We start from the raw sequence: 26408 nt of genomic DNA on the forward strand, positions 1-26408 counted from the left end.
CAACAAGCCTAATTTAAAAATCAAAGGTTAATCTATTGACTTGTTTCCTCTTTTGATCCACTATCTAATGAATACATTCATTGCACTACACAAGCTGTTTCATTTATGCATATGTGTGTTAACACTAACTTATTTTGATGTTGCCTTTTTCTCCTAAAGAGCAAACTAAAAGAATAAAGGGCCCTAATTCAGCATTTCTCACAAAATGCTCATTTCATACAATGTGCTACATAAAGCAAAACAAATGCTTTATGTGGGAGATTTATGGGGGAGATGGTCAAATAAGACAGAAATACTAAGTAAAAATTGTAAAAGGCTTCTGCAAGACTTCTCATCACTTTAGTAAATATTATGCCTTGTGAATTTCAAAAGGGGAGCAGGGGATGCAGGTCATTCTTCTCAACTGATGTGGTCCTCCTTAGATCTTTCCACACTAAGTTTGTGAATAGATGAGCTCATATTTAAATGAACTGCTATCTAAAGATAATGAAAATAAACATATTTGTAGTCTCACTATTAACATTTGTCAAAAATCTACACATTGAGTCAAGAATTTACAGACATTAGGTCTGAGTTAAGATATTTTTTAAAAGTACTTGCTTGAGTCATCCACATGTACCCAGAAGTTACCCAGATTCAAGAATTATGAGCAGATGACCTAAAAAACAAAAATTCTATCTCTTTTTTGTCACTGGCTAATGCCCAATTCAATGGCATGGATCCTGTAGCTACTCAAAAGGAAGGGTAATTCAGAAGGAACAGCAACAAATAAATTTGTCAAATCAGTCAGGTAAGTCTAAGGTACCAATACACTAAATTTCTCTGCAAGGCCTATATCCTACTTTGTTATTTTTTCCTCTACATTACCTCTACATTACTTATAATACCTTACACAATGTAAATGCTATAAAAGAATTATTATACTTTATTTTTTAAAATTTGTATTTTTTTGTTGTTGCTTTTTTAAAGACTATTTTCCATCGCAGTTGCTTGAATCTCTGGATACAGAGGGTCGACTGCAAATGGAAATATTTTAGTTTTATTCTCCAAACAAAAATTATTTATTTCATCTTATTTATCTTCCATTTTTGTCAAATGAAAAAGTAAGAGTAAAGAGGCAGACACTAAAAACAAGAATAAGTAGTAACAACGTAAAGTCACAAGTAACCACTGGAAACAGTCACATTTAACACTGACTGACTTACGGGTTTATACTGCAGGAAAGAATATCTGTGTTATTTGTTTCATTCATTCAACAAGTATTTTACTGAGCACCCATGATGTGCCAAGAACTGTGCTCAGCACCTATAGGCTTCTTAAAAAGTACAGAACATAGCCCCTGCCCTCTAAGAGCTTACAATCTATTACTTGTTGGAAAATTAAAGCAAATTAAGAAACCATAAAACAAGTCAATAACTAGGTGCCAAAATAAGTGAAACGGTAAGAGTTATGGGTAGATTACATATATTTTCTTTAATAATCTGAAGGGGAGGTATATGTTGGCAAAAGTCATTTTTGAGAAACTTTTGGAGAAGGCAGGACTTGAAATAGTACAACAGAGGTAAGCAAACTTCATGGTGATACTGAGCTGGGGGCAGGAGGGTAAGAAGAACAGCCTAAGTTTGAAGTTGTGAACTAATATAATCACTCAAGACACCGTGAAAAGACCAGCCTAAGTTCAAATTAGGGAGTGTAAAGACATGCAGCCTTGAATCCTGCTTTGACATGTACTATGGGAGGTTCTTTAAAGTTAAGCTGTGGAATTTAGATACTATGTTATAGGCACTGAAAGTACTGGAGATTCTTGGGCAAGGAGATAACACATTGAAATCTAAAATTTGTGGGGGCAGGGGGGCATCCTTGAAGCAAGAAAACCAACTCAACTCAAAAACTGTTGAATAACCTAGGCATGGGAGAGTGACGACTTGGGCTCATGTGGTAGCAGGAACTGAAATAAAATAAGATCTATTAGAGCCAGCCTTACTCAATATAGGAGCAAGAAAATCAAACTCATTTGTAAAAAGCAATTATTCATTTATCAGTTTACTGACCAAAGACCAAAAAAAAAAAGCACTGAATAAATAAAATTAGGGAGGCATTACTAAAGGAATTTTCTGTTCTTTTATTTCCATATCATCCCATAAAATCTGATATCTACTCTTATCAAATGATCTGAACTGAATCATAGGCTGTTAGAGCTGAAAGGGACCTTAACTCAATTACTCTACTCTTCTCACTGATAGAGGAAAATAAAGACTCAAAATAGGGAGAAAAAAAAAGAGCCAGCTAGCATGACTCTGGGGCAAAGGCATAATCATCTGTGATAAAGATGGCAGGACCTGCATGTCCTTTGTGTAGAAAACACAAAAGACATGAAAACAGCATTTACTATGGACACTGAGGAAGAAGACAGCCTCACACATAATTTTATTGATAGAAATCTCTACAGAAAATCTTTATTTTTTTGAGATAGGGTCTCACTTTGTCACCCAGGATGGAGTGCAGGGCGTGATCTTGGCTCACTGCAGCCTCGACCTCCCAGGTTCAAGCAATCCTTCTGCCTCAGCCCCCTAAGTAGCCGGGACGACAGACGCACGCCACCACACCCAGCTTATTTTTAAATAGTTTTTGTAGAGATGGGGTTTCACCATGTTGCCCAGGCTGGTCTCCAACTCCTGAGCTCAAGCGATGCACCCGCCTCGGCCTCCCAATGGGAAATTTTTGAGTACTGCCATCCAGCAGGGAAAATTCTTTATCTTTCTTTACTAACATTTAACCAGTGATCCTCAAAGCATCTTAAATCACATATTATTTAACGCTTAAACAACCTGTAAGGTCCCTTTCAGCTATAAGAACCTATAACTCTAAAAGTATGACTTTCCTATAAAGTTATATAGAATAAGAGGCAAATTTAATCTACAAGATAGAAAATTGAAATAAACCTGAAAGAATATTAAGCTCAATTTGATAATCATCAAATATTTATTACTACTAAGAGTCAGCCTAAATGCATGAGATGGCACTCTAGGTCATCTCATGAATTAAGAAAAAAAAAATTTGAACACACCATTTCTTTAAGCTAAATAGCTTGATGCATTTGAGAAATTATGAACCCTGGCTTCCGTACATCATTGTGCTACCCAGTCTGCATATTATTTTACAAACAAGTTTTACAGTTTCATGTCATATTGGTAACATTCCAAAGACCACAATTATTTGGCAAGTAAGACTGCCACCAATTTTAGTCTTTAGCTAGTCCCAGCATGAGATGTTCATGCAAACCAGTCAACACATGAAGGTTTTTATAACCTTCAGTCCCAAAGTCTAAAGAATTTGTGAACTGACTTTTTTAAATTGCATGGCAGAACCCTCCCAACTGTCACTACTGTGAATGATACAGACAGACATCCTGCTTCTTCTCAATTATCTTCTGACCACTTATTCCTCCTGAGTACTTCCAAGAGTGGCAGAAGAAATAATGCAGGAAAAAGGATCAATTGTCCTATTTATTATCACCTTTAATTTTTAAAGCAATGTTTACAGAGTTTCAAATACGATTTCTGATTTGAGAATTCAAATTATCCATGCTCTCCCAGTCTGTTATAAAGCTAAAACAAGAATTTGTTTTACCAAGATTTGGGACCCATATTTGTTAGTGAAATATTAAGGGGATAAAAGGGAATTATATAATTCTGACAAAAACAGCGGAGATTCTTTTGGGACTTTCAGAGCATAACTCCTACTAAAACATTTATTTATTATACTAACAGGAGCCTTCAGAGGGAGAAGAATTCTAAACATCTAAATAATTAGGTCTACTTAAAGGCACATGGCATATATTAGCCTAGGAAAAAGTAGAAGAAAACCACACCAAAAAAATCAGTTATTTGAATGGATGTGTACCAAGTAGCAAGTAAACTTACTAGAAAGATGGTCACTGATACAGCTAAAGAGAAAGGGCCATAAAGCAAACTGTGACCAGCTTATGTCAATGAGATACATGAAAGTACTTCTAAAAAATAAAATCTGCATTTTTTTTTTAACTAGAAATATGACTAGCTGGTATCTTGGTTTTGGTAGTGCAATAGCACCATTACAGCAAGGGTAAGCAGGTCAATCCCTTGCAAAACTTACCTTGATTGGCCCAATGGAAACAGAAGGCCCCAGAAAAGAGAGAAGCATCTGGCAGTAGCAAATTGTTTTATTTTATCTTTCTGTGGAAAGAAACTAATTTTAAATAAGAACCAGAGCATTTAAAGAATAAATATTTTTAAAGCTCATTATCTAGTTAGAGCAGCTCTACCAAGAAAACAAGAAGAGCTCCTTGCTGCTTAGAGATGGAAAGAAACAGAAGAGGAATCAAAGTTGTTTCTCCATCACCTAGAGAGTTTTAAAATTTGTGTTATTCTAGAGTAACAGAATAAAAGGCTCTTTTATTTAAAGAACTCCTGCAAGCAGAATCTTTTGGGGCTGGTGCCTTTGAATAAAGGTTTTGTTTTGTTTTTTTTAACAAAATTAAGGGCAATATTCCAAATTAAAAAAAAAAAAAGAGGAAAATCACTGGACATTAAGCCCTTCTACTCTTAAGGTTAAGTAAAAAGAGACAGACACATAGCAAGCTCCTTTTCCCACTGCAATTTCACCAATAACTTTAACCATGAAAGCTTAAACAATTATCAAACAGTACTAATTAGCAAAAGATCACATGAAATTGGCTTCCAAAATATTTTGTTAGCCTAAATTTTTGATGATTTATGGAAATACTCAAATGGAAATAACCCAGCCACCTAAAGATCTATTATAGAACTTAACATGAAGCACAAAATTACTCATGGTAACTGAACCTGTTACCTTTCTTGGATGCTTCTCTAGAAACTCAGTTCTACCGAAATCACTGAATCAGCATTAAAACCTTTTGATCCAAATCACTCCTACAAAATGTCCATTTACAATTTATGCTAGAGATGGAAGGGACAGCTCATAAGCAGGAGTGTAGAAGCAACAAGCATTAAAAAAAAATAGTGTAAGTGGAAAATGAACTACCTATTGGCACTGTCCTATGAAGAATCAGAATTATAGAGCACAAACTCCCCACCCTCCCTCACCCTCCTCCAACACACAAAGAGGAAGATATTTCAGGAATAAAATTCGCTCTAAACCAAAACAATAGCTATTTTCAGATTCTATTTATTTACATGGTCTACCAAAATCAGTTATGTTGCTGTATCAGATAATATTTACTCTTAGACCATCAACTTCAATTGGCATTCTTGAAAAAATAATCATTAAAAATAAAAGCCTGGATCCACACTTTACTTTTAAATAATAAAGAAAAAGATTCTTAGTTTTGAGGTCATCAGTAAATTTCTCAGAAGACTTTTTCATTATTTAAATTTCTCAGAAGACTTTTCCATTATTCAAATTTCCGTTACAAACATGATTTAACATTTGGCTTATTTGAAATTATTCGGGCATAAACTAATCATTAAACAGCTATAACTACTGACCTAGATTTTGAAATCTTGATAGAATACCTGAGGCAAAAACAAATAAATAAATGCAAAATAAAACAAAAACAGTCTTACTTGTCCCATTGGTGGCCCTCCCATAGGGGGCATCATCTGCGGCATCATTCCATGAGGTACAGGAGGCATATTCGCTCTCTGACCCATAGGGTGCATTCCCATTGGGGCATAATGCATGCCAGGGTGCCCCATCTGAAAAACAGTGAACATTTTTAAATGAGCAAATAATACTAAATGCTTCTCAAAAATCTCATTTCAACAGATCAGTTATCTGAAGCGACATAATATTAAGCTTATGTGTAATAACATCATTGGATTAGTCTATACCTTGTTTCAAACAAAACGCATTCTGCTAGTATTTAAAACGAGCTTGCAAATTCCGTAAAAAAATGGGAAAAGTTAAGATGAATCCTGGACCGCTGGATCATAGGTTTTCTCTCTCTATTTTTTAAGCACTGACTTAACCAGCTACTAATTGGCTTGCTAAGCTTGGAGGATACACATTGAATACTAATTTTAAAACTGTTATGGTGAAAACAACAACTCTCCTATTTCATGCAGATATAAAAGATAGCCAGCTATTGTTATTTTATAACACTACTGATTTTAAACTTTAAAATGCTCTATCCAATTAACTCAGGTGAGAGTCGGTCTTATAAAACACAAACAGTATGGCTACCCAGGCACAATTCACTCCTAACAAACTTATTTCCTAACATTACCTTTAAGACAGGTAAAATTCCTTCTGCCAAAAATACATTTTCAAAGACTGAGGTTCTGTCACTCACGGACACTAAATGCAAACAACTAATTCATCCTTTTTAACGCAGTTTAAAAAGACAACTACTTTCTTCACCGATGAGTCCATTGTTCTATGTTTTAAATTAAAACCACCTAATTATCTCCTGCCAATTGTCCCAACAGTTCCCCCTGCAGACCACCCCGACGACTAATGAAAACAAATTTTGGCAGCCGCTGTTAAAGTCTTACAGTATCAAGCCCCTGCCTCCCCCTCCCAGCTAAAATCGGGCCTAAAGCTCCAAGACGCTCACCCCGCCCAAGAGCCAGCACCTTCACCACGCATCTGTCTAGGCCAAGCCCACGGGGAACTTCCAGGGTCTCACATCCTTCTCTTTGTGCATTTCCACCCTCCACTTCTCTCCCTCAGAACATATCCCACCATCTCGAGTTCTTCCTTCGTCCACTCTTATCTTCTTCTCCTTTCGGAGAAAGCTTCCTGTTTCTCACTCCGTTTTTCATTGTGCCGCCTTCCCCCTGCCCCACTGATCCCTTACCGAGGGCCGTCTCCTCAGGAAGCCGTCAGCAGAGACCCAAGAGCCGGAGCAGAGGCTTGAGCCGGACAATCTCCGCTCCCCGTCCCCAGGACCCTGCGAGGGAGGATGGCTCTCCATTTCACTCACCATGAGGCCTCCACGCTCAGCTCCCGTCCCCGGCCTCATCGTCGGGCTCAGACTGCTCCGCCGGCGGCCACTGCCGCTACACATACCAACAAGAAGCGATCTGAGTGGCTGGCGCCCACTGGGGCTAAAGGTTAAAGGCTGCCCTGCGCTACGGGGCGGGATCAGCGGGGCCAACAGGCTGACGGGCTTCCCCGCTGTCCAATCAGAATGCGCCGCCGACACGCAGCTCTGCGGCGATTCGCCCCCAGCCTCAGCCTCACTCGGCGTCGCCTGCATGGGGTGGGGGGGAGGAGGACGGAGGAAGTTTCTGCGCCGAGTCCTCCGTCGGGAAAACTCTACCAACTTCCCCAGGGGAAAGGAAGACAACAGTGTCCCAGCTTCCCGAGCTTAGACCGCCTCACCCCGTAGGGGGTGGGGCAGTGGGGGTCTGCCACCTTCACCCTCCCCGTCCGAGTTACGTACGCCCCACAAACCTGAGGCCGCCAGGAGTAGGGTGGAGGGGGCGGGGGTAAGCAGCTTCTAGTGTTAGCGGTGGCTGGGACCGAATGCGCGCGCGCGGTGCTCGAGGCGGAGGGGAGGGGGCGGGGAAGGCGAAAGGAGGGGTTCGGAGGAGAGGGTTCGATCTCCGTACGCACCAGGTGGAGAGCGCGCGCCTGGGCGGAGGGCGAAGGAGGCGTGTCGAGTAGCGTGAGGGAAGTTGTGGTACGGGTGGGGAGAACCACACTAAAGGGAGATGGGGGTGAGCAGTTAAGGAACCGCGAGACCGCCAGGTAGAGAGCTGCCCTTAATGAGGGAACCTGGAGAAGAGTGTGAGCGTAGTGGGGAAGAAGGGAGAAGACAAATAGGTTCGGGAATGTGTCTCCGAGGGCGCGAGCGGGCGCTAGGACCCGGCGTCGAAAAGATGCGGCTTTCGGGCTGTCGGGGCGCGCGCTCCCGTTGGTGACGCGGGGGTGGCGGAGGTCTCCGGCCGGGACGAAGCCCCGCAGGGAGTGGATACTCGACAGCCTTCGGCCTCCGCCCGCTTCTCCCTGCGCGCTTTCCTGCTCCCCTTTCCGGCTACAGCCCTGGGGTCGAACTCTGGTCGAAGCGCATTCCGCCTCTCCTTTGGCCCTACGGCTTCGTTTGCAACCCGCCGCCCACCCTTGCTCTCCGTGGTTTACCCCTGGGCTCTGAGGCCTGGTGGTAGCGGCCACTGCCGCGGATTGGCTGTTGCGGACCCGGGGCGGGGCAGGTGGGAGAGGCTCGTTCTCCGCGGGTTTCGTTGTGTTTCGCGCCATGTCGTTTGCTGAGAGCGGGTGGCGGTCGGCTCTGCGGCGCCGCGGTCCCGGCACCCCGGGCCCTGTGGCTCGGCCATCGTATTCCTCCTTTACTCAGGGGGACAGCTGGGGTGAAGGCGAAGTCGACGAGGAGGAGGGATGCGACCAAGTGGCCCGCGACCTGCGGGCGGAGTTCTCGGCTGGGGCGTGGTCAGAGCCCAGAAAGCGCTCGGTGCTCCCGCCGGACGGGGACGGGTCGCCCGTTCTGCCCGATAAGCGCAATGGTATCTTTCTCGCGGCCGCGGGCAGCAGAGCCCAGCCTCGGCGGTGGCCGGTCCAGGTCCTCTCTATTCTCTGCTCGCTGCTCTTCGCCATCCTTCTCGCCTTCCTCCTCGCCATCGCCTACTTGATCGTTAAAGGTATTGAAGCCGAGGCCTTGAAAGTCTGTCCAGAGTAAAGTTGAGCCAGGGTGTGGCTCTCGCCTCCACCCATCTCCCTTTCCCTCGCGCTAAGCCCGCAGGCTGGCAGCTGCTTTCACCCAGAGTCCTCATTTGCATCTTACTTTGCTCTCCCGCCCTTTGCCTTTTCTAAGTGGAGCGTCCTGATCCATGATCAGGAGACGTATTTTTAAAAAGGATCGTTTGATTAAATAGGTACTCTTGAAGAAATATCTTCAAGTCCTTGAACACGGGGGATGAAATATTGTCAAGATTAAACAAAATGCGAAACACCCACCATTAAAAGGAGACAGTGAAAAGTGCATATAATTAAAATAGGCTATGTTCAATGGCCTTCATCCACAAATAAAGATGTGCTGTCCACCAATTCCTCTACACAGAATCCTGAGGGACAAAGATTTTCATCGCATAGTCCAAATTTCTTCTTTTATAGGTAAAATAATTAGCCTCTCAGTTTTTAAGTTTGTATCCAGGTGTAGTGCACGGAGTTCTGTTGCAGAAAGTATAGTCCACTCGTCCTCTAATAATTTTGTTTTTCTGTCTGAAGTTGAAATATTGGCCGGTTGAAGTTTATTGCAAGGCATACGGTTGTATAATTTAGTTGGCTAGTGTATATTATAGTGGAAAGAAGCAGAGTTAACTTTAAATTTCCATTCTCACTAGTTTGTGACCTTTGCCAAGTTACTGAAAAAAAAAAAACCAAAAGAACTTTGTTGTATGAAAAGCACCCAAAACATTGTCACTGAAGTGTTATTTTTGTACTTCATTAAATATAATTAAATCTATTTAACTCCAGTTTTTATTTGTCCTCATTGCTTCCTAGCGTTTAGTGGGCTGCAGATGGCATGGCATCTAAAACCTTACAATGCTTGATTTTCATACAGAAGACACTTTGGCCAGTTGATGTGGGTTTTACCTCTTCATAAAATGGTAAAATGAATGTGCATAAAATGCAAGCTGTCAGTCTTAAATGATTGGCTGCCAATGTTTCATTTCTTTATCATTCCCCTCCCTCCTTTTTTACCCTTTTTTGAGTGTGCATGGAATGTAAATTATCAGTCTTAAATGATTGGCTGCCAGTGTTTCATTTATCATTCCCCTCCCCACTTTTTTGCCCTTTTTTGCAATTCTGATAGTTTTGTCTCCTAGGTGGTTTCTCTTTTGCTCGGAGACATTGCCATTGTATCATAAAGTCACAAAACCATGATAAGTGGAATTCCATTGCAGAAGACATTGAACTGTGCTTATTTTGAAGAATAGAGAAAGGAACTGAACTCCACCGAGTATGCCCTTTAGTGTTTACCACTACCTTAGGGAATAAACAGTACTCTCATCCTATGTACGGTATATAGCTGTTGGCTACCTTAGTGGTCAACACATTAATTTGCTTGCTGAAGGTCACATAGCTGGTAAATTGAATCAGAATTTGAACCCAGTTCTTTGTGACTCCAGAGCACTTTCCACAGCTCCACAATGCCTTCACAGCCCTTGAGTTACTTTTCAAATTATAGTATTACTTTCCTACCTAAGTCCCTCTTTGTATTTGCAGAGTTGCATGCTGAGAATTTGAAAAATGAAGATGATGTAGACACTGGACTATTAGGTATGGACTTAATTGCTGCTTGCTTTGGTTTTGAGCTCACGTTTGTGTTTCCAGATCATGTTGGAACTAACTTTGGGATAAAATACTTAACGTATTTCTATGTGCAGTCATTCAGTCTTGTTTTTAATTTGCATATGTTGGTGATAAATGTTATTAGATTTCCTTTATATGTGTGGAGTATGTGTATGCCTAATATGGTATGTTTGCTATAATTTTTTAATGGGGCCAGGTGCAGTGGCTCACATCTGTAATCCCAACACTTTGGGAAGCTGAGGCAGTAGAATCACTTGAGCCCAGGAGTTCCAGACCAGTCTGGGCAACATAGTGAGACCCTGTCTCTACAAAAAATAAACAAAATTAGCCAGGCATGGTTTCACTCATGCTTGTAGTCCCAGCTACTTGGGAGGCTGATATGGGAGGATCACTTAAGCTGGGAAGTTCAAGGCTGCAGTGAACCGTGATTGTTACACTGCACTCCAGCCTGGGCGACAGAGTGAGACCCTGTCTGAAACAATAATAATTTTTTTAATGGGTACTGGTATGTGTATGTACCACACACACTAGTAATACATTTTAAACACAACTGCATGTGACTCAGGTCCAGAGAAATATTTAACATTTTCTAATTACCTTCTGGAAGAGGCTTCCCACAGCTCTTCTCAGGAATTTAAAAACAAAAGAACTTCCTCACTATCTTAGCAAAGGTAAATAATGTCTTATGTAGGCTTCAGGAGGAATTTAAGTTCAAATATCTTTATGTGCAGCTTTTTTTTTTTTTTTAAAGCATTGACCATCCTTGCACAGGTAAATGACTAGGAGAGTCAGACCTCAGTTTCTGCAGTGTCTGTAGAATGCTATAGTTCACAGGTTTCCAGTGAAAAAGGTTATTCTATATTTCTCTCCACCAAAATGATTCTGAAGAGTTGAAAACTTTACCTGTCCAGTATATTTTACTCCTATTTGCTTGATCACTCTAAATTGGGGAGGGGAGATCAAACTTAATCACTCTACATTCGATCACATGAATCAAGTCATTTGATGTGATTGCTTTAAATTAAATCATTTGATTTGATCACTGTAGATAGGTGGTTGAGATACTATGACACATGTCCTCCCCTCTCCCATTCTTTCCTAAACTCTCTAATCTACCACTTTATGGCTAATCACCATTATGGTGACACTAAGTATAGTGTACCTTATTTCGGCAGAAGGGGAAACATGAACCCTTTATCTTCAAATTGCAAAGAAGTTGGTTTCTTAGATATTGCATGGAAACTTTTGTCTGTTGTCAACTTCTTGCATGAGAAAACATACTTTTTAGTTACTCATTTTATCAGTGTATGTTTTTACATTGTTTTATCTCTAGAAATAAGCCAAGATTATTAGGCTTCTCAGAGCTTTTATTGATCTGTCACCTCTTGATGCAGTGGAAACAGAATCTTGTGAACTAGGCATGAATTCTAAACCTTTTGCTGTTTAAAAGTTGTCCTGATTTCTCATTTAGGAGTAGAATGACTGGCAGTTGTTATCTGAAGGAATGGCTTGCTCAATATCAAAAGGAATGTGATAGGTCTTTTGAGATGGTCCTGCTTCCTTTTCCACTTAGGGTTAAATAATCCCATGTTGCTTTTAGGTATGCATGATAGATACTTAATATTTTTACAGCAAATAGGAAAATCATTAAGATTTTGCTAATGGCATGAATTTATTGTCAAGAGTCAGGAATGAGCAGAAAGTGTTGTATCTTTATGGTGAAAAAAACCCAACAGCTATGCCAAAACAAAGCTCATTATTTTATACCAATGGTCAGATGAGCTCCAGTGGTCAGATGGAGAATAAAAATAGTTAATATCATTTAATGGGCTAATTCAATCAGTTTCCTGGGGGTTAATTTTAAAGAATAGTTATAGCAGATGTATGTATTATAACATATGGATAGAGAATAGTCGTCTCTACCAGAAGAGGATTCTTAAAAATCTGTTCCAGTGAAACAGGGCCAAGATGATTAAGCTCTTAATAAGATTGAGGTGATCGGCCGCGCGCGGTGGCTCACACCTGTAATCCCAACACTTTGGGAGGCCGAGGCGGATGAATCACTTGAGGTCAGGAGTTGGAGACCGACCTGAACAACATGGTGAAACCCCGCCTTTACTAAAAATACAAAAACAAAATTAGCTGGGCATGGTGGCACAGGCCTGTAATCCCACCTACTCGGGAGGCTGAGGCAGGAGAATCACTTGAACCGGGGAGGTGGAGGTTGCAGTGAGCCAAGATTGTGCCACTGCATTCCATCCTCAGCAACAGAGCAAGACTCCAACTCAAAACAAAACAAAAGATTGAGGTGATTGTGGCAACACCTGCCTTTTTTTCTAAGCTGCAATTCTCTACTGTTTTCAAGAAAAATACAAGTTAGCCTATTTACAGAATGTTTTGAATTGACTCCTGTCCTCTGGTTAAAACTCCTCTTGAGATAATTGATAGCTGAAAAGGTAGGATGGTTCTCTCAAACTTGACTTCCATCTAAATCAACGCTGAGTTGATTAACTTAGATATCAAGAAAAATTGCCTCATTAGTTTACCCCTGAGGAGATGCCTATGAAGTTACATCCTTTTTACAATTAATAAGACAGTTTTCACGTGAAGAAACAATTTGAAATATTTAATAAGAAAATGTTGTTGAAGTCATCCATTACGTTTGGGAAAAGTACCATGCAGCCTTTTATCAGATGATAACGATTTTATTATATTTCACTATTTATTTTGCCCTGTTTATTAGGAACCTCGTAGCCAAATGTAATAATGTTTGATTGTTTTGTATATTACTCTTTATTTCTTGGCATACTTATTATTGCCCACACATGCTATTATCTTAATATTTCCATGACTCATATTTAAAATTTACTGCAAATTGCCTCATTCTTTGTTTGAAAGTAGATTGGTTTTTAGAAAAAGCAATGTGAGCACAGTAACTGCTCTACCATGAAAGAGTTCTCTTTCTTTTTCTAGACAGACTGACAAAAATTTTGTACACTGCAGAATTTAATTGCAATTTAATCCTAGTCCAAGATTGGCATGGCAGTCAGTAAGAACAGATTATAGCAGCAATTCTCATTTTAGTATGGGTAACAATCACTTGGGGACTTGCTTTTTTAAAAGCACCTGTAGATTTTGTTTTGGCCATCATGATTTCGTGATACAGAACATTAGAAGTGTTAAAAAATGTCCAAGAGAAAGGATGTGTTGGAGGTGGCCCATTCTCTTAAAAAGACACAAGTTGAGTAAAACTCAGTTTCATCCTTACAATGAAAATTGATTGAAACTCTGAACTTGAACTTTTTAGCCAGTGTGTGGACTTTATAATTTGAACCTATACTCTATTAAGGAAGTGTTACAGTGCTATCTGTGGCTGGGTGGGGTAGCTCTAATATTTCATCTAAAAAGTCACAAATATCCTATTCTATAGCACAATTTTTGTAAAATTGTATTATCTATTTGTATTATTCAAGAAATGATGACTAAGGCCAAAAAAAAAAAAAAAAGAGAGAAAGCCAAAAAGGACTGGAAGGATATAATCAAAATGTTAGTTTATCTGGGTTTCCGAATTGATTGGTTGTATTTATTATTTTTATTTTCTACAATGTATAAGTGTAACTTGCAATAAGAAAAACTTTAAGGGAAAGCACAAATTTAAGTTTAGAGAATAATATGTTTCAGTAATTAACAATAACACCATTTATTGCACTTTTACAATATGCCAAAAACCATTAATTTGTGTGTTATTTCCTCTAGTATTCTCAACTACACTGTATCCATCAATGTTATTTTCTTCTAAACCAAAACTCAAGAAAGTATGTATTACAATTTTTATACCATAGATAGTCTAGGTAGTATAGCAAGGCAGAAAAAGAATGGGTTATCAGCAAGAATTAGCCATGTGCAGCTAAATTATTAGTCATGAAATTATTACAGGACTCTTCTTAACACATAAAAGCAGTAATAAGAACCAGACATTAGGACCCCTAAATCTCAATAAATTGGGTTGACATTGTGTGGTACTCTGTAGTCCAACTTTGGTGGTTGGGAGGGACGTTTCTTAGGCTAATGAAGTCAAAAGTTAGCTGGTATCAGAATCACCTGAAAGATAAATTTTGCTGCTCTTCACATGGTGCAGAATATCTGACTCAGTAGTGTGAGATGGAGCCCAAGAATTTTCATTTTTGACAAGTTTTGAGTTGATGCTCTGCATGCTGCTAGTTAGGGGGCTATATATACTTTGAACACCACTGGCCTAGTAGTTCCCAAACCTGACATAAAAAAAAAAAACAAAAAAACGAAGACCCTGGAGATTTTCTTTTTTTGCTTTTACAGAATCTCAGACCCTATAATTATCTACTGAATCGAAGTAACTTAATTGGCTGTGTGTGTCAGTGTACACTGTACAATCAGGGCTCATTGGACCATTTTTCATTTCTGAATTATTTCGAGCAGTTCTGTTTGTAAGGATTGAAATTTCATGACTTATTCTTTCTTAGGGATCTTCAAAAGAATAAAGAAAACTGAGCTGTATTTCTCATAAAGTTTATTTGATCTTGAAATTACCACATTGGTCTATTGGACATTTTTTAATTTTGAAATACGTTTTAGGATTTTAGTGGTCACATATTGTTCTTTCTCAAAACATTTTCCTATTTCATTATTTTAGTATTACTCATCAATTCTCAACTATGGTCAAAAGAATAAAATAATTATGATGGAATTAGGATTCCAGTAAGACTTTCCTAAGACTTTAAGTAATTTTTTCATCTTTTATGAGGTCTGCATCCTAATTTATTTGATACTGTTTGTAAGTGGACAGATGCTAAGGGCAGATGTGTATACAAAGGTGATTTGGGAAAAAAAATGCAAAAAAGAATTATTGGGTTGACCATTTGAATTGTTTGTAATCTAAAAATGAAAATGTTACAAATTATGGAGCAAAGAAGATTGTTGTCCTCTTTTCATCAAAATAAGCCATGAAAGGCTTAAAAATTCCTTCAAACATTGTGTTTTAATGATGCAAGTGCAAAAAAAAAAAGCAGGAATAATGACAAGCTGTAACCAATTTGAGATGTATCTGAAATCTGGAAGTGGTATTTACAAGATGGATATGTTGTAGATTCATACATGAAGTTAGTAAGCAATTATTTGCACTCAGGTCGTGCCCATTTTTGGTGTACATGACTTTAGGGAAACTGGGAATTGAAATTCGGATTTGCTGTATTTATTTCTTATGAAAATTTTTAACAAAGTTTTTTTCCCACTGTCTTTTTGCTCTCTAAATTATTCTTCAAGTGTCATGAAAATAAAGGAAATAAAAAAGCCTCTTTGGACTTATATGATAAATAAAAATATTGATGACTGTTTTCCCTGTTATACTGAAGATTACAAGCTTCAGAGGAGAATATAAATTTAACAGGATTGCCCATGAATTAATTGTTTAAAGCTGGATGATGGGTATATGAGTTTTATATACTTCTCTCAACTTTTTTCTGTGTTTGAAATGATCTGTAATAAAAGTGTTGGGTTTTTTTTTTTTTAACTTTCCCATGTGAATCTAATGATTTACCAGTGTTGGGAACTACAGGTGTTATTTATTTTTGAAATTTCAGTCACTTAATCTGTCAGAGGATCACCTTCCTCATCTGTTTCAACAGAAAGATGTAGAAGTGCTACAGGCTGGGTTGCAGGTGGTCGGGCAATTGGGTGAAGGCCTTAACCAGTGTAACTGCTATAGCTACCATGCACTCTGTGTACCCACTATGCTCATGTTGCATTGGCAGGAGAGGAGAGAGCACTTTCCTCTGCTCCTGCACTTGGCTTTGACGTGTAGAGAGACACTTTGCTCTAGGGATTTAAAGACTTGAGCTATCTATAGAATGTGATTTAGAGAGGATACCAAATTATTTAAAATAATGGTCATCCTCTCAAGTTAGAAAACTATAGAATCTAATAAAGTTGAGAACATTTGCTTACATAAACATTTAAAAATTGATGGTTAGTTTCATGCATATGATACATCTAAGTTTTATTAGTAGCCAGCTGGTAATAGTTTTTACAACTTTTAAAGTTACCTAAGTACAGCCATACACCACATACCATTTTGGTCAATAGTGGTCTGCATATATGCCTGTATGATGGTGGTCCCATAAGATTACAGTGGAGCTGAAAAATTCCTATTTAGTGGCATTGCAACTGTCCTAACTTGGTAGTACAATATATTGCTCACATGTTGGTGTTGATGCTAGCATAAACCAACCTATTACCAATCTAGTTTTATATAACCTTCCAGTCATAAAAAAAAATACAGCACAATTACGTGCAGTACATAACATAATTCTTGATAAACAATTATGTTACTGGTTTATGTATTTACTATGCTTCTTATTGTTTTAGATTATATTACTTCTGCTTAAAAAAAGTTGACTGTAAAACAGCCTCAGGCAGGTCCTTCAGGAGGTATCCCAGAAGAAGGCATTGTTGTCATAGGAGATGACAGTTTCATGCATGTTGTTGCCCTTGAAGACCTTTCAGTGGAAAAAGATGTGACAGTGAAAAACAGTGATATTACCTTGACCCTATGTAGGCCTAGGCTAATGTGTGTGTGTCTTAGATTTCAACAAAGAAGTTTAAAAACTAAAAAATTAGAAATAGAAGCTTATAGAGTAATGGTATAAAGAAAAAACATTTTTGCACAGCTGTACAGTGTCCTTTTGTTTTAAACTGTTAGTAGAAAAGGGTAAAGTTAAATTTTAAAGTTTATAAAGTAAGAAAGTTACAGTAAGCTAAGGTTAATTTATTAATGAAGAGAAAATTTTTTTTATTTAGCGTAATCTAAGTGTACAGTGTTTATAATATAGTCTATTGTAGAGGACAGTAGTGTCCTTGGCCTTCACCTTCACTCATCAGTCACTCGCTCACTGATTGACCCAGAGCAACTCTTTGTCCTGTAAGCTCCATTCATTGTAAGTACCCTATACACGTGTACCATATTTTATCTTTTACACTGTATTTTTACTGTACCTTTTCTATATTTAAGTATGTTCAGATACACAAGTACTTATTGTTGTATTACAGTCGCCTGCAGTATTTGGTATAGTAACATGCCGCACAGGTTTGTAGCATTGGAATAATAGGATATAACTGTATAGCTTATAGGTGTGTAGTAGGCTATATACCTAGGTTTTTGTAAGTACGCCCTTGTGATGTACAAACAACAACGAAATCACCTAATGATGCATTTCTCAGAACATATCCCTGTCATCAAACAGTGTATGATTGTATTGTATTTTCATTGTTAGTATCATAAAATGCATTAGTTACGTAAGTAAGTTAATCTCACCAGGAAAGATTCCAACAATTAAAGCAAAGGCTTTCACCGATCTACCTGTGTGTCTTTTTACATCTTTTCTCTTTGTTTACATATGTATAGTCATTTAAAATACATGTTTTTTTCACTGTTATAGAAAAAATATAATTGGAATCATGTATATTTTGCAGCCTTGTTAAAGTGCCTTTTGGAGTATATTCTGTATCAGTATACATAGATCTACCTCATTTTTTCATGACTGCATTGTATTTCATAATATAAGTATACCAGTTTATTTAAACATTTCAAATGTCAGAAACTCTTACCCAGGACTTGGAAATTACTAGCATACAGTCACATTTAATCCCATTGTTTACTTATGAAGTTTTATGAAGTATGTGCAATTGATTGCCTAACACTTATTTAATAGGAAACCTTTCCCTAGTATAGGAACCATGAGAGTTTTGTTTTTTTGTGGTGTATTCTGATTATATATGTGTAAATTGGTGCCTCTGTCTGACTTCATAAAACTTCTTGAAAGTTGCCTCATCCCCGTAAGCTAAAACTGTTAAACAAAATGAAAATATTTAGAGCATATAACAGCCTCTTTTGCTGGAAGGTTTTATAGAAATAAAGTTGCTAGCATATTTTTAGAAGAGTAACTGCTCCCTGACACCAGAATGGCTTATTTTGAAAAATAAGCCAAAACAAATATACCCTTAGATAGGTGTCTATAAAATTCCAGCAAAGGGATTGGGATAGGAAATTCCTACCCATCCCTGTTTTTGCTTTGGATGAAAACAGTCTTAAGAGGTTTCAATTGATGGAAAAGATTAGTATACATCATTTCATTGGCCAGACGTGGTGGCTTCTGACTGAAATCCCAGAACTTTGAGAGCCCCAGGCAGGCGGATCATGAGGTCAAGAGATCAAGACCAGCCTGGCCAACATGATGAAACCTCGTCTCTACTAAAAGTACAGAAATTAGCTGAATGTGGTGGTGCACACCTGTAGTCCAGCTCCTCTGGAGGCTGAGGCAGGAGAACTGCTTGAACCTGGGAGGCGGAGGTTGCAGTGAGCCGAGATCGCGCCACTGCACTCAGCCTGGCAACACAGCAAGATTCCTTCTCAAAAAAAAAAAAAATTAATATACATCACTTTGGCTGGGCACAGTTGCTCACGCCTGTAGTCCCAGAACTTTGGGAGGCTGAGGCGGGTAGAACATGAAGTCAGGAGTTCAAGACCAGCCTGGTCAAGATGGTGAAACCCTGTGTCTACTAAAAATACAAGAATTAGCTGGGTGTGGTGGCGGGCGCCTGTAATCCCAGCTACTCGGGAGGCTGTGCCAGAGAATTGCTTGAACCCGGGAGGTGGAGGTTGCCTGGGTGGCAGAGCCAGACTTTGTGTGTGTGTGTGTGTGTGTGTGTGTGTGTGTGTGTGTGTGTGTGTGTGTATACACACATATATGCACTCACATCATTTCATCAACTGATGAATATTGAGCTGTAGAGAAGAACGAAGGATGTGTGTATTTATTTAAAAGCCTGCAACCTTTGGTAGCAGTTATTCTGGAAATTTGTAACATCTATGTCCTTGTACAACTGTACCCTTAAGTACAAAAATGTTCCTTGGAGCATTGTTTGTAATAGAGAAAAGCTAGAATTAAAAAAAAACACACACACAACAGAACTGTGGCTGTGGGTACTGATAGGAAAGGTCTCCAGAATATGTGAAAAAAGCAAAATGCAGAACCATTTCTCTGGTGAGAATCTCACTTGTGGAAAATAAGCTGAGAAGATATATATACGTTTTATATATAACTAGCTTTATATATGTACCTGTATTACCTAGATATGTATATAATTTTTGGAAAGATGCACACCAGACTCTTAGCTGATCACTTTTAGGAATAAAATTGGCAAACTGAGGAAGGAAGAATTTCATTTAATATGCTTTCATTTTTATATTCTTTTTAAAGTTGTTAATTCTTTCTAAAGGGCTTATAAAACATCAAAATTTTAGCATGAGGATTCTGCAGGTACTGACTTGTAAAAAATTTAGTTGTTGGGGAGTTACCATTTTCTGTGGCTTTTCTGCTTATTTGCAAATGAATTAGGTAATTTCCCGAATCATAAACACTTCTAGACCACAATATTGCAATGTACTTTTTTTACCCCTATCATTGTGACCTGACTTACCCATGATGCAGCTTCTGATTAGTTTAAAATGAACATAAAATAATAAAAATGCTCAATGCAAAGTAAGTACTTAGATTGTGGAATAGTAATTTTGGAAAAACTCAAGAATATTCTTGTATTAAATTTGACAGGTACCCTATTAAAGCACTCAAGTGAAAAAGTTCAACAGGCTTTAGAAAGCCTCACATTTGATTATTTTTATGTTACTTTGTGTCTTTCCTCACTTATCTAGAAGTTTCATTGTTCTATAGCAGTCCCCAAACACTTTATTTTTCTTAACTATCATCTTTGTTCTGGAGAAGTATATTAAACTTTGAGTAAACTTGTCAATTATTTTCTCCCCTCTTTAGACATAGTCATCTAAATAATAGCAAATAACAGCTATTTGGCAGTATAGCAACCCCTAAGTTGTAGTTGTAGACTAAATCTTATAATTTTTTTTTTTACCCTCTATCCTGATAGATTGGTAGGAAGGTTATTCTAAGGTTCTGTTCACCCAATTCCAGGTTGGGTTGAGGTGCTAGAGGTGGATACAGTGCCAGGATATTGGGGTGAAGGTGCAGACTAATCCTCAAGACATATGCTATAGTGAGTATTGAAGTATCTTTTATTGTGGTCAGGATGGTGTTTCAGATGTGGCAACTTTCAGCCACATGACCATGTGGTGTTTCTATGCCAGGCTTAGGGCAGAGGCATCTGCAGGCTTGGCTCTGTACCTACCTACCAAGATACTGTACACAGCTATACTCCCTGTGTGGTTTTGCATGGGCTTTTCTAGATGCTTTTGTCAGGAAGCCCCAGTAGCACTTCTCCCTTTCCCCATTTACACACATAAGTGCAAACATGCATACAACATACTTTATTTAAACTAAGGAAATCTTTCTCACTTGTCGATAAGCCCCTCACTCTCTCCCTGTTCCACACAAACATTTTATCTGTACTCCAATCAACTCATTGTCTTTGCTGTGCATTCAAGACATGTTGTGTTTATCCACACTCCTATCCCTGATTATATCTGTACACTGGTTTCCGTAAATATTGTGCAATGTAAAAGTAGAAAAACAGGCTATTTCTTCTTTCTGCTTTGCCACATCCCTCTTCTGGAGAAATGAACACAGAGCCCAATAGCTCTTTAACAGGTGGGAGATGGGAGGAGGGAACTATCAGGAGAAATAATTTACCACACTTTCTATTAATAATTCTTCTGAGTCTGTACTTTAACAGTTTTTTCAGTCTGTTACTGAGCTTCACAAGATTTACAAACAGTCCATTGCATGTACTTTTTACCTGCTTCTTGCTAAAATAAGACTGGTGGATAATTTGTATAGTCAGGAAATTTGATAATTCGTAAGTCATCTGCTAGTGTTCTCAACTCTTCCTGTATTCTTGAGGCATGGAACACACTCTCAGAAACCTGTTTTAAAGACGCAGTTTAAAAATGAGTCCACAAAGATTCTGATACGACCTCCTTGCTGCTCCTCTGTTCAAAAAGTACTACCTGACTGAATTTTTTTTTTTTTACAAGTTTACTTAGTTCTATTTTGAATAGGTAGAATAGTCATATGGGTCAAAATTCAAAAAGTGTAAAAGAGTATAGACTGAAAAGGCTTACTCTTTTCTCCCACCCACTCTTTCCTCCCTCCTCAGAGAACCAGTGTTAAATTCTTACATCCTTCCAGAAATTTTTTAAAATATCTAAGTACAATATATATTTCTTCATATATACAACATATGTATGTATGTATGTGTATAATACATATTTTCCCCTTATTTATACAAATGCATAGAGCTGTTCTGAACTTTCAGTTTTTCAGCTCACCAGTATATTTTCAGGATCTTTCCATATCAGTACCTAAAGAGCTTCCTCATTCATTTTTATAGCTGCATAGTATTCTATTGTATGGATGTACTTAATTAACCAATCCTTTACCTTCATTACTGATTATTTAGGTTGTTTCCAATCTATGTTATTATGAACAAAGCTACAGAGAACAATCTTGTATATACATCATTTTATACAGGTTTGTATAATGTACAAAGGTATATATATATATAATTGTATATTATAATATACAGAGATATATTGTCCTAAAGACATATAAAATTACTGGAGTAAAGAACATATATGTGCATCATTTTAACAGATACTGCCAAACTGCTCTCCATAGAAATTAAAACAATTTACTCTCCAAAACAGCCATGCATGAAGAGTTTCTGTTTATTCACAGCCTCAGCATCAGAGAATGTTATCCAACTTTTTGATTTTTGTCAGTTGATGAAAAAATGATACCTAATTTCTCTGATTATTAATGGTATTGAATTGAGCATCTGTTCGTGTTTTAACATTTGTAGTTTTTATTCTGCAATTGCATTTAACTTTATATTTGGATTTTGGATTGCTGGTCTTTTTTTTTATTGGCTTCTAGGAATTATCTGTATTAACAGGAAATTTTCCCTTATGCTGTAAGTTGCAAAGGTATGTTTTGTTTAAAAATTTTTTGTCATTCAATTTGACATTTTATTTTGCTATGCATATATAGTAATATGTGTGTTTACCTATATACAGTTGTCCCTCAGTATCCATGAGGAATTGGTTCCAGGACCCCCTCTGGATACCAAAATCTGGATCCTCAAGTCCTTTATATGAAATTGGATAGTATTTGTATATGACCTATGCACATCCTCCCATTTACTCTCTCTAATACCTAATATAATGTAAATGTTATGTAAATAGTTGTTATACTGTATTGGTTTTGATTGGCATTATTTTTATTGTTGTATTGTTACTTTTTTTTTTTCCAAATATTTTTCATCCAAGGTTGGTTGAATTCCAGATACGGAACTTGTGGATAGGAAGGGCTGACTGTATATAGTTGAAATTCTGTGTCTTATATGAGTCTTGAATTTTTGTATCATGGTTAGAAAGGTCTTTATCTCTCCAAGGCTATAAATGACTTTTCCAGTTTTTCCAGTGATTGCTTCTACAACTTTATATTTAGATTATTTGGTACATTTTAGAATTTAGTCTGGTATAGGGTGTCTGGTATGGATCTAACTTCTTTTCCTTTTTGTAAGTGGTCACCCCATTGAATTAGTAACATTTTTTATTAATCTATTTGGGCCTTCTTCTGAATCTTGTATTCTGCTTCATTCTGTTGTTTGTTTGTTTGTTTTTGAGAAAGAGTCTCACTCTGTCACCCAGGCTGGAGTGCAGTGGTGCTGTCTTGGCTCACTGTAACCTCTGCCTCTGGGTTCAAGTGATTCTCCTGCCTCAGTCTCCCAAGTAGCTGGGATTACAGTCATGCACCACCATGCCCAGCTAATTTTTGTATTTTTAGTAGAGGTGGTTTCACCATGTTAGCCAGATTGGTCTCAAACTCTTGGCCTCAAGTAATCCTCCTGCTTCAGCCTCCCAAAGTGCTGGGATTACAGGCATGAGCCACCACGCCCGGCCCTGTCGTCTATTTGTGTATCAGTACACACCGTTTTAGGTATTCAGTTCCTATACTATTTCAATATTTGGTTGGACTAGTCTCTATTTTTGCTTATTATTTCATGTCAATTTTAGAATTAACTATTATTCTTCCAAGAAAAATATGCTCACATTTTCAATCTGAATTCTGATGTTACCTCCTTAAAGTGGTAACGTCTTATTTATTCAAAATAGTTATCACAATATATAGTTATCTTGTTAATTTACTTACATGTTTTATTATCTTCCTATCCCACTAGAATTACTTCATGAAGACAGCAATCTTTTTTATTTTGCTCATCCCTATATCCCCATTACCTAGCACAATAACCAACACATAGTAGCCCTTCAATATAGATTGAGTGGGTGAATAAGTGAGTTAATTTATAAAATTTTTGAAAACTTGACATCAAAATAAAGCTGTACTTCTTACTAAAGGGAGTTGACCACTTAAATATCAGTATTTCCTGTCTTCCTATAACCACAAGAAGAAGTCATTATCCTTTTATTATTATTAATGGGTTATGAATAGTATCCAAAAACCTTTAAATTAGCTTACTCCTTTCTTTTCCCTTTATGCCTCCTATTCTTCTCAACCGTTTTTCCTTAAGTCCATTATAATATTGTTCTTTTGACTTGACTTCTGTGAGAAAATACAGTTCCAAACTCAGTGCGAATAAAATCTAAGGTCCCACACATTTGTAAATCAGGAGTCAACTTTTGTTCATATACTGAGCAAGGTTAAAGAATCAGAATAGGTTTATAATGTTCATAAGAAAACTGTAAAGAGGGGATACCCCCAAATTGAGGCAAATTTCAAAAGTGCATGGCGTGGAATGAAAGGAATCACTTAGTACTAAATAATAAAGATAGCAAGGTATGATTTATGAAATTAAATGAAAAATCTGATGAACTTTTTTCCTTTTTCGAAGCAGGGTTTCACTCTGTCTCCCAGGCTGGAGTGCAGTGGTGCAATCTAGGCACACTGCAACCTCAAACTCCTGGCCCCAAACCATCCTCCCACCTCAGTCTCCCAAAACACTGTGATTGCAGGCATGAGCCACCTTGTCTGGCCTCAAGACATCTTAAGAGTCTTGTGAAATGTTTTGACCATGTTTTCTGTAGTTGAATTTTATAAAACTGAAGATGTTATGTTCTTGTTGAATTTACCCTTTTTTCCCACGTATTATCATTTAATTAAAATATTCAATGATATGACTTCTAGTTGTGCTTTAGTAATGTACACTTATTTCTACATAAGTTAGCTTGCAATAAGTTCAAATCTTTTAAAATATCAGATCCATATAATTTAGAAGATGAGAAATATACATGATCTGGACATGAGAATACTGGTTTAATTTAAATTGTTTTGGTGTTAATAATGTACTTTTTCCCCTCTCTTTTCCTGTTAAGGATTCTGGACTCTACTTATAATATCCCTAACTGCTGGATTCTCCTGTTGCAGCTTTTCTTGGACAGTGACTTACTTTGATTCTTTTGAACCAGGAATGTTTCCTCCTACTCCTCTTTCACCTGCCAGGTTCAAGTAAGTATTCCTGTTTCCTGTTTATTTTTTAAATGCATTTCAACTCTTGAAAATACTAAAATACACAGAAGCAAAAGGCTGATTGTGACGTATGTTGAGGCTTCAGTCTTTATAAAGCACTAATAACATAGGACTTTTCAGCTTGTAGGCTCAGCCTTTAGATACATGAGAATAATATTTTAAATTCTATATCTAGATAATGCTTTGTTTTCTAAAAACTGAAATTCAGGGGCTTATTTCACAAGTAAGAACCTTTGATGGCTATTTGTCCTTTTGGAATAGAATTTGATTTAAAACAGTTTATAAAGGCAAAATTAATACCAACAATTTGAAAGTTTTACTAGGTTCACACATGGTCAGACTTACAAGAACATAATAATTGGATTGGACTTTTCCTTAGGATTTTAACTTTGTGTAATAATTAGCAAACATTTATGGTACCCAATTTATATGTCTAGACCAGATTGGATGCTTTTCATAGTGGAACAGTATTAAATTTCTTTGGTCTATACTTTCCATGTTTCAGAGAATTTTAGAAAATTCAGTAGTGTTCTAACCTAGTTTATTGATGCCAGGAAAGTTCCAATTTTAAATATAAATTCCGAAATAGGAACATCTAAGATCTCTAGTTTATTCTGGAAATTTGGGGAGGACATGAAGACAAGAAACTAAATTATATTAAGTTTATGTATGTTATTCTAATACTTACTATTGTTACTACCAGCTCTAGCCTACCTCATGGACAGGTTGTAGAGATAAAAACATTTACTTGAAAGACTTTATAAAATCAAAATTATACTAGTATAGTTATTAATAATCATTCGTACTACTGGCCTTCATTATTAGTAAACTCCCAATTTTTTTTGTCTCATATCTTTTAAAATTTTGGCTCGACTTCAAATGAAATGTGAATTTGTATATATGTGTATTATGTATATGTATATATTTTTAATGTTTTAATCCCTATGTGTATATGAAATGTAAGTCATATGCTTTCCAATAAATTTTAGTTATGTGTTTTTGAGGTGGATAAATAATAATCTAAATTGACTAAGAGTTAAGCCTAACATTACAATGCCATCCCGTAGTTTACATGGGTACCACTCAATTAGAAGTTTACTTTAATAACAGGTATAAGTCTAGGGTAATGAGACTCGTTTCAAAAAATCACCAAAAAAGTAATCGTATTTTTTCGTTTTATTTATATCTCACTTCCCTGAATTCTAGCCACACATTTCTCGCTGTTTAATAGAGCTTGCTATCCAGATTTCAGAAAGCATTTTGCACTTAGAGTGATTAAAACTCTTGTCTTTGCTTTGAAGCCATCAATATACACCCATTTCACTCACCAGAGCTTGAAATTCTTATTCATTGTATTTGTCTATTCACCAAGTCCAGTCCTTCCTGACTTTTTAAATGTCATTAGAATGCTTCCTGTTTGCATTTTCACTGTTTTTGTACTATTTAAGGCTAGTGTGCTTGACTTCTTGGCCTTCTGTCCTCTAAGTTCTCACTCTTCTAATTCACTCTATATACAGTCAGCCCTCTGTATCCATGGGCTCCACATCCTTGAATTCAACCAAC

The 26408-nt window shown here is 37.5% G+C and overlaps 2 protein-coding genes across 30 annotated transcripts in view; one reads left to right on the forward strand and one right to left on the reverse strand.

Moving 5' to 3' along the window:
* Positions 1-8223, reverse strand: part of PRPF40A (pre-mRNA processing factor 40 homolog A) — a 65639-nt gene extending 57416 nt beyond the window's left edge. For 5 of the 26 annotated variants that reach the window (XR_008546795.2, XM_054679865.2, XM_024354853.3 and 2 more), the window contains exons 1-3: positions 7420-8223; positions 6821-7216; positions 5586-5717 (exon numbers count right to left, since the gene is read on the reverse strand). Coding sequence is in view for 20 of the 26 variants with exons in the window: in XM_054679865.2 (XP_054535840.2) it covers positions 5586-5717; positions 6821-7216; positions 7420-8223 (1332 nt within the window). In the remaining 6 variants the exon portion in view is untranslated. Of the gene's footprint in view, positions 1-4134; positions 4215-5585; positions 5718-6820; positions 7293-7419 lie in introns of those variants that run through there. The other 21 variants (XM_024354857.2, XM_054679866.1, XM_024354856.2 and 18 more) reach the window with 12 other exon arrangements.
* ARL6IP6 (ADP ribosylation factor like GTPase 6 interacting protein 6) overlaps positions 7212-26408 on the forward strand; it is a 43419-nt gene continuing 24222 nt past the window's right edge. The window contains exons 1-4 of one of the 4 annotated variants that reach the window (XM_063791208.1): positions 7212-7399; positions 8856-9093; positions 10210-10263; positions 24692-24824. In XM_063791208.1, coding sequence (XP_063647278.1) covers positions 8982-9093; positions 10210-10263; positions 24692-24824 — 299 coding nt within the window. In that variant the 5' untranslated portion in view covers positions 7212-7399; positions 8856-8981. Of the gene's footprint in view, positions 7455-7670; positions 8622-8855; positions 9094-10209; positions 10264-24691; positions 24825-26408 lie in introns of those variants that run through there. The other 3 variants (XM_024354858.3, XM_001141477.7, XM_054679873.2) reach the window with 3 other exon arrangements.

The sequence above is a fragment of the Pan troglodytes genome, chromosome 13, assembly GCF_028858775.2.
Source record: "Pan troglodytes isolate AG18354 chromosome 13, NHGRI_mPanTro3-v2.0_pri, whole genome shotgun sequence".
Taxonomy (NCBI): domain Eukaryota; kingdom Metazoa; phylum Chordata; class Mammalia; order Primates; family Hominidae; genus Pan; species Pan troglodytes.